Raw genomic sequence first — 8571 nt, 5'->3', positions numbered from 1 at the left:
AACTTACGTTTTCAGACCTGCGTTTCCTCTCCAGCTAGTGTGCGTGGGTCCCCCAGTGCAAAATGTGAAACGCTGAATTAAGTAACTAACCGTACTATCCAAACTGGGTCATTATTTGGGTCGATTATATCCTTATATAGGGCTTTTCGGCTTGTGCATATTCTTGGGCCCATCATTCCTTTATTTAAGAATTGGGCTTGTCATTTCTTAATCAAGATTTTGTGGCTATCATGTTTTGTTGGTCTGGGTAAGTTCACAGACCTTTTCTTCTTTCTTTTCATGGGCTTAAACGAGACTCTCTCAAATCTCAGCTCGGCAACTTCCCAATCAGGCAATCAGTCAAAAAGATACAAAATCCTCCAAATAACAAAACCAAAACGAGAATGAGAAAGAGGCGCTGAGAAGGAGTAAAATTGAATTGCATTGCAAAAATAAATAAATAAAGAAAGAAAACATGTCCAGACGAAACCACCACCGCGAAATCCAAGTCCCACTCTCCCGAATCGAAGACCGTCGTGGTGGTCTCCTCCTCCACGGTAGTAGGTCCCACCACCCACACTCGTTGATCCTCGAAGACCGCATCGCCATCCAACACCGCGAGATCCAATCCCTCCTCGGCGATAACCAACAGCTCGCCTCCGCACACGTGGCACTCAAACACGACCTCTCCGCCGCTCAGCACGACCTTCGCGTCTTATCGGTCACCGCCTCCGATATCAAGGCCGAGAGAGACGCTGAAATCAGAGACGTCTACGAGAGGTCCTTGAAGCTCGACGCCGAGGCTCGAGCCGTCGATGCTATGACGTCAGAGCTCGCTCGTGTCCAAGCTGACTTGCATCAATTCGGCTCGGCGCGCCAGGACCTCACTGCGCAGCTTCAGGCCATCGAGGACGACCTTGCGAGGGTTCGTGAGGACTCGCAGGAGGTTCCAGAGATTAAGGCCGAGATTGAGATCATGCGCAAGGAAATTCAGAGAGGAAGGTAACATTTTTTTTCCAAGTCAAAACAATTGCGATTGTGTGAATGTGTTTTGTTCATTATTTGAGCATAATTTTGTTGATTACGGAGATTCAAAGGGAAAGGTCGTTTTGGAGATTAGTTTTAATGCAATTTCACTCACATTTTGATTTTGTTTGTTATAAATTTAAATTTTTTTAAAAAAAATTTTGATTTTTGTTTTCTATATTATATTTATTTGAAGCTACAAATTCACCGTTTGTGATGGTTGATGAGTTTATTGACATATCTGTCATTATACTGCGAATGTGAATCTTTTGGTAATAGTTCTAGTGCTGGAAGTAGTAGTACATTTATTTTCGGGTTATCTTTTTTTGCCAAAATATATTGTAGCTCATGAACGATTTTACTTTTAGTCACTGAGAAGTTAGGGATCGCTTTTACTCGGTAACACACTTAAAGTGATTCCTTTTAGTCCCTACCAAACTTAAGTGATAGATTTTATTCCCTATTAAATTTAAAGTGATCTTCTTTAGTCCCTAATATGTTTAATACAGCGATGACAAGTCAGCTTTTAGTTTTGACCACATCATCTAGAGGACTAAAAGTGATCACTTTAAACATTAGGGACTAATATTGTTTATGGTCTAAAGTTTAGGGATCAACATTGTATCTTTCCCTTTTTTTCTAATGCCTTTGATTTGGGTATTAGTTATTGACTCAGAATTTATAATTAAAAAGGTAAAACCTCAATGATTAGACCATCATAATTTATATTAAATAATACATCTATTCAAATTTAATAATTTTTAAATGTATGAATACAGGCCAATACACAAGTGCGAAGCCTTGCAATCTACTTGAAAACTTTATTGATCTTGAATGTGGATAATTGGACATTAAAAAAGATTCAAAGAAAAAGAAAAAGGAAGTCTTTGAGCTCGTGCATAACGCAATAGATGAGGCTAGTGATTATTAGTTATTACGATGAAAGCCAACTTTACCCAAAAATGGAAGGGGGGAAAAAAAAAATCAAACTCTAGGGAGTAGGGTTAATCATAATATACTGGTTTGTATCAGTATATGTCCTTTCTTGTTACATACCATCCTTAATTAGTTCTTGACTTGGAATTCATAATTAAAAAGGAAAAACCTCAATGATTAGACCATCAAAATGTATATTAAAAAATACATCTAGCGAGATTACATAATTTATACTTGTATAATTACAGGGCCTATACCCAAGTGCAAAGCCACGCAATCTACTTGAAAAACTTTATTGATCCTGAATATGGATGATTGGACTTTTTTTTTTTTTTTTTTAAGTCTCTAATGAGTAATGAGGCTAGTGATTATTACTTGAGATGTTCGTATAGACATTGTAAGCCAAGATGCATAAGAAAGATATTATATGCCAGTGTTACCGACAGAAAGCCAGCCCAGTATTTGAACAACACTTTCTTGTTTTTTCATATTTGTTGTTTATCTTTTCTTTTAACCTATTTATACCAATTCTCAAAAAAAAAAAAAAATTTATTTATATCATGCATCATACAGGAGCACAGTTGCATAGGTTGAAGGTAAGCACAACAAGATGAACTATTAGAAATTTAAAACATGGATAGAAATAACAATAATGATTTAAATTAACTTGAAAATAACAAAAAAGATACTATTTTTTGGGCTTGTCCACTAGATCTAGATATATGCAAGTTGACACTGCAGATGACACTTGATCTATGATTCGGAATGATATTAGAGCAGAAATTACTTGAAACTAGGCTAATTCAGTTGCAGAAATATCAAAGAAAAATTATTGAGAAACCTATGATAGATTCATAATCTGACAAGAACTATATAGAGAACTTGAATTGACTTGTGGAATGAATTAAAGTTGAAAAAAAAAATATATGATTTGAATTGTTGATTGAATATATTAAGAAATTGCATGATTTTCTTTCCACAAGTTTTAAATGTGGCCTCTTTTATTTTTGGATGTGAATAGGGCTGCTATTGAATATGAGAAGAAAACGCGTGTTAGTAACCTTGAGCAAAGGAAGGTAATGGAGAGAAGTATGATTTCCATGGCTAATGAAATTGAAAAACTACATGCAGAGCTAGCTAATGCTGAGAAGAGAGCAAGAGCTGCAGTTGCTGCAGCCACAGCAGCAAACCCAAGTAATTCACATTTAACACAGTAGATATGAGTGATTGCAAACTGCAGCATCTGCAGGACTAAAGAGATATATTGAATTCAACTCTTTAACCCTTGGAGCGGTTTTGTTTTCAGGTCCTGGATATACTGCAAGCTACAGTAATCCTGATATGGCATATGGAGGAAATTCATACCCTGATCCCTATGGCATTAATAAGGTATGTCCCACTGTATGCTCAATTAAAAAAATGTCATACCCAGTGCTCAAAGCTCCCACTTTTTCAAGTTCTGGGAGAGGTCATGGTAAGCAACCTTACCCCTAATTTTGTTTGGAGAGGCTAATTCCCAGACTCGAATCTGTGACTTGTTGCTTATGGTAGAAGGCACTTGCCTTTGCACCAAGACCATCCTATGCTCAGTAATGCTATTAAATTCTAAGACCCCTAGTGCAGTCCTGATTACATATAGTTTTTTTTTTTTGGCTAAAATATTGTTTTCGTCCCTAGACTTTGTAAGAATTTTCAATTTAAAAAATTTGTTTTTCATTGCTAAACTATTTTGACAAAATCTCTTTAAAAAGTATAGGGATGAAAACAAACTTTTAAAGTTTAGGGAGGAAAGGCAAAATTCATGCAAACTTTAGCCTTTAGGGTTGGAAACAATATTTTAGCCTTTTTTTTTAATATCAAACTAGATTGATATTAAGGGAACTTTGGCACTTAATATTTTAGTCTGAATAGTAACTCCAAGAACTAAAATGCTAAAACAATCAGTACTTGATGGCACTACAAATAAATATACATGGAGATGGTATTGAATTTCCCTATCCTTTTTACTTTTCAGGAGCAGTACCCTAACTCTTAAACATGAACAATAGATAGTTTCAGATTACACACCGAGGAGGTGGTAGTGGATTGAGTGTTCAGGCTGATGAATAGACCAGCAACAAATCAACAAGAGTTGTGACTGGATCTGAATTCTATCTTCTTCTTCTTCTTCTTTTTTTATAAGTTAATTTTTTTTATAGGTGAGAATAATTTTATTAAAAAAGGCTAGTTCATGTAAATGGACACAAAGAGCCTAAAGAATTACAAAAAAAGGAAAAATAATATATTGAAAGACAGTGTATCTAAAAACATAGCAATAGATTCCCCATTCGTAAAACTTCACGCCTGAGACCAATCAAATAAGGAGCTAGAGAAATTGGATGGCTAGCAACTCATTTCCTATGCAGTCCCCATCCTCAAATGTGTGCCAATTGTGTTCCCCCCATATAGTCCACGTCAGACACGAAGGAACCATGTTCCAGATATCTCACGAATGCATCCCCACCTAATTTCTCCAGATGTTCCAAATATCTATTGAATGCTTACCCACCCAATAACCAATTTCTCAAGTAACAGACAATCACCTTCTCCATAAAACCCCAATGTATCCCAAAAGATTTGGAAACAAAGCTCCAGTCATAGGCCACCTTACAATGAACCAATAGATGATCCACCGTCTCCCCACTATATCTGCACATGATTCTCCATCCTACTATAATGTAGCCTCTCTATTTGTAGAGCTATTGTACAAGTCCGGAAAAACCACCTCAAAGGCTGATTGCTACACCATAGTCATGCCAAAACTGAATTCGGTTACCAATTCCTACATCAAAGTCAATGTAATGCAAAATCTTTCCCACCCCATCCTAATGCTCTTCCACAAACCACACCCATGAGTACCTCAAATAGGTTTGGAACTCCAACCACCCCACTCCTTACTGAACTACCCAACTCCTGGCTGAACTTTGTAGCTACTACACGCCTCCATAAACAAGTTTCCTCTACCCCAAACCACCAAATCCATTTACCCTACAAATCCTGATTGAAGATTGTAAGCTCCCTAATCCCCAGCCCTTCATTAACAATATCCAAATGGTGTTTAAACTCATCCCCCAAAGCACCCCCATAAGAATTTACTTTGTCATTTCTCAATCTCATTTGCCACACTAGTAGGGATAGTAAATAAGAAGAAATAATATGTAGGTAAACTCAAAAGAGTACTCTTCAGTAATGTCAATTGACCCCCTTTATATAACCTCATCCAGCCCGCTAAACCATGCTCAAACCTCTCCAAAACACGGGTTCCAAATCTACTTCAACTTAAAAGGAGTCCCCAGGGGCATACCATGTCATAGGCAAACACCCCACCCTCCAGCCCAAGATATTCTGAACCTCACCTACTGGAACCATCTCACTCTTGCTCAAGTTAACCTTTAGGCTTGTCACTTCCTCTAAACAAATCACCAACAATCGAACATAGAGAATCTGTTCAGTATTGGCATCACAAAAAATGATTGTATCATCTGCAAAGTGTTGGCATCACAAAAAATTATTGTTTTATCTGCAAACAATAATTGTGTGGCACACAACCAATCTTCCTCCACATTACCAACCTTGAAGTTCTTAGGGAGTCCCATCTTCTCCATCTTCCTTAGCATCCTACTCAAGAACTTCATAACCAGGACGAGAAGAGCAAAGGAGATAGAGTCTCCTTATCGCAATCTCATAAGTTACGTCTAAGCTCTATCTTGTAAGATATCCCTAAAGGATATGACTTTGCTTCTAAACCAAACTGATTCTGCATGATCAGTTACCAACTGAGCTTACAGTTGAGAAGTATTAGGGTTGAAAATAATAATGTGGAAAGCTGCTTTGCTCAACATTTTCTCCCAGACTTTGGAATAGAAACCTATTACACTATGTAAGTTTCATATCCATGAATCTGCAGGTTGACAGTTACATATATAAAACTATGATTGGGACACCTGTCTCAATCCCCAGGTATATGTATTTATAAAAGTGAAAGCATTGATATCTATCCAAGAAAAAGAAAAAAAGTGAAATTATTACTGTCAGTTCCATTGTTACTTATGAAAATAATAATAATAATAATAATAAAATAATATCAGTTCCATTGTTATTTACACAAACCCTATAAGTCACATATCCAGTTCTCAGACCATAATATCGACAACATACTAGCTGTCACCAGATTAATCTATGTAGTACCAAACTAGCACGTTATACCATGTAATCTAATGACTTTATTTGATACTACCAGATAACTTTGTAGCTCCCAAGCAAGAAATTATGGTCAATCAGATCTCTTAATATTGTGTGCTTCATTCAGGTTCAAGGTGCTGCTAATGCTGGTCCTCAATTCGTTTCTGGAGCACTCCTGAATGGCCCTTATGACACACAACAAACACATGTACATAGATAGGCTTTAGTGCGAAATAGAAATAATAAGGATTCAAACAAATTTTTTATCTGGCCACTAAGAGGTCATATTGCCTGAGTTCTAGCCAAAAAAAAAATTTTAGAGTTGATTTCTTTTTGGTAGCTAGTTGATATTGTCTTTATGGCTTCTTATTACCCAGCATATGCATATCTTCCTTAAAGAGATAAGTTGCATCTATATTATCACATTTCTTTTTGTTCCCCTCTCATTTTACTCTTAGACTTTGATACCAGCAAGGAACGTGAGTTCTATATTTCTGAGAGTAATTTTTTTTTTTTTTTTTTTTGGGGGTGTGGGGGGGGGGGGGGGGGGGGGGAGAGATAATTACATTGAACAAAAAACCATAGAATTCCCAAAACAACTAGGCCATTAAGCCCCCATTCAAACAAACAACAGGAACAACCAAGAAGTCATTAAGTAGATCCCAACAGGAACATAAGAACATTTATTAGATAATGAGTTACACTCATGCTTAACCCAATTAAACAAAGCAGAGCATTCTCCAGAAAGTATCAGCAACTCCTTAATGTCCTGAACCGCTCTGTGAATCTCCCAGACAATCTCTTCAATCCTGGCACCACCAACTGAGCATCACCTGCAATATCTTACATTGTTAAGAGCATAATCTTTAAGAGCATCCACATTGGTGGATCCATAATTTTAGCTATTTAGCTTCACCAAAAGTTATTTTATTTATTTTACCTTCTCACTTTACAAACTTCCAACATCAGTGTTTTATTTTAGCTTTCAACACAATAAAATAACATAAACTACATAATAAAATAATGGCATAAATGCACTTTTGGTCCTAATATTTTGGGCAAATCTGCATTTTGGTTCAAAAATTGATTTTGTTTCTATTGTCGTCCTTATTTTAAAAAATCGTTTCTATTTTAATCCTGCCATTATCCAAATAACGGAACCCTATTACGTGGTAGACAGAGTGCCCTAGTTGCTGACATGGCGTTGACGTAATACTGACATGACATTTAAATATTATTAAAAAAAATTATTTGGCATTTTTTAATACCATGTTAGCATTTTAATTATTTTAAAAAAATTCTAATAAAAAAATTTTCAATTTAAAATGAAAAAAATTCAAAAACAAAAACAAAAAAAAAAAAAAAAAAAAACTTTGCAGTTTTAAAGATTGAGAAAAAAAAAAAAATTAGAGCAACTATTTCAAATTTTCTTGAACTTTTTTAAGAAACAAATACTAAATTAACACTATTCATGCTCTATGTCGGCGTTATTGTGTTTGTATCTATTTCATTTTCTTCTTTCTTTTAAGATAAACCAAAAAAGTAAAATCAAAACAAAAATAAATTAATAAATATGCCAAACGATATCAGCTAGAGATGTGTATTTATAGTGCAAAAAAACCCAAATTAGTTTGTGTGTTTGTGGCATTTGTCTCTATTAGTCTTTGTCTCTCTCGATCTGAGATGACTTGCTCTCAGATTGGGTTGGTTGAAAAATATCCAAAACCATTGCTGAGAAAAAGAAAAGGGAAGAAGATCGGCCCAGAAGAATTAGAAGAGGAGATCGACCTGAGAAAAAAGAAGAAGAAGAGGCAGAGGAGATCAGCAACATGGGCATAGCATGCAATCTTCGACTTTTGCTTCTTTCTTTGTTCAATCTCCGACTTTTTCTCTCTCTCTAAACCCGAATCCCTCTTCCTCTCTCTTGTTTGATCAACGATGGTGGTAGTGGGTTTGGTGACTTTGTAGGCGTAGGTTTGTTGACTAATCAGTGGGTTTGACTGTGAGAACGTGAAGTTTGATTTTTCTGGTTTTGGGTTCATGGGTTTGATTTTTCTGGTTTCGGGTTGTTGATGATTTTTCTGGATTCATGGGTTTGATTATTTGCTAAGAAAATCAATAAAAGAAAAGAAAATATTGATTATTTTAATTTTTTGGGCAAGTTTTCATCTTCTTTTCCGAAGAACATGAAGAACAGTTCTGGGTTCACTTGCACTGTTCTGGGTTTGCTCTTGTTTTGGGTTTGCTCTTGATTCTGGGTTTTATTTCTTTTTTTTCTGGATTTGATGGAGATTAGATTTGGTTGCTGGATTTGGATTTGGGTTTGCCAGAGATTGGATTGATTCTTGGGTTTGTTTCTTGAATTTGGGAAGAAAATGAAGAACATGTTATGTTCTTACGGGAAAAAAA

The 8571-nt window shown here is 35.9% G+C and overlaps 1 protein-coding gene across 2 annotated transcripts; it reads left to right on the top strand.

Annotated features, from left to right (window-relative positions):
• The first annotated feature begins 225 nt into the window (after nt 1-225).
• LOC111994408 (protein FLC EXPRESSOR) lies at nt 226-6601 on the top strand. Of its 2 annotated transcripts, none has more exons than XM_024026283.2 (4): nt 226-981; nt 2963-3135; nt 3248-3330; nt 3956-4136. In XM_024026283.2, exons 1-4 carry the CDS (start codon nt 455-457, stop codon nt 3974-3976), a joined length of 804 nt encoding a protein of 267 aa, XP_023882051.1. In that variant the 5' UTR covers nt 226-454; the 3' UTR covers nt 3977-4136. The 2 variants fall into 2 exon arrangements, with proteins under 2 accessions (XP_023882051.1, XP_023882050.1); XM_024026282.2 differs by lacking the exon at nt 3956-4136 and adding an exon at nt 6290-6601 and having other exon boundaries at nt 228-981.
• Nucleotides 6602-8571: the final 1970 nt, after the last annotated feature.

Source organism: Quercus suber, unplaced genomic scaffold (genome assembly GCF_002906115.3).
Source record: "Quercus suber isolate HL8 unplaced genomic scaffold, Cork oak 2.0 scaffold_135, whole genome shotgun sequence".
NCBI classification, from domain to species: Eukaryota; Viridiplantae; Streptophyta; class Magnoliopsida; order Fagales; family Fagaceae; genus Quercus; species Quercus suber.
Note: the sequence above shows the minus strand (reverse complement) of the source record. Positions and strands in the feature narration are given on the sequence as shown.

Coding starts and splice junctions, on each gene's coding strand:
- LOC111994408 (XM_024026282.2), top strand. CDS start 455: ATGTCCAGACGAAACCACCACCGCGAAATCCAAGTCCCACTCTCCCGA. Junction 982..2,962: donor AAGGAAATTCAGAGAGGAAG/GTAACATTTTTT, acceptor GGATGTGAATAG/GGCTGCTATTGAATATGAGA. Junction 3,136..3,247: donor AGCCACAGCAGCAAACCCAA/GTAATTCACATT, acceptor TTTTGTTTTCAG/GTCCTGGATATACTGCAAGC.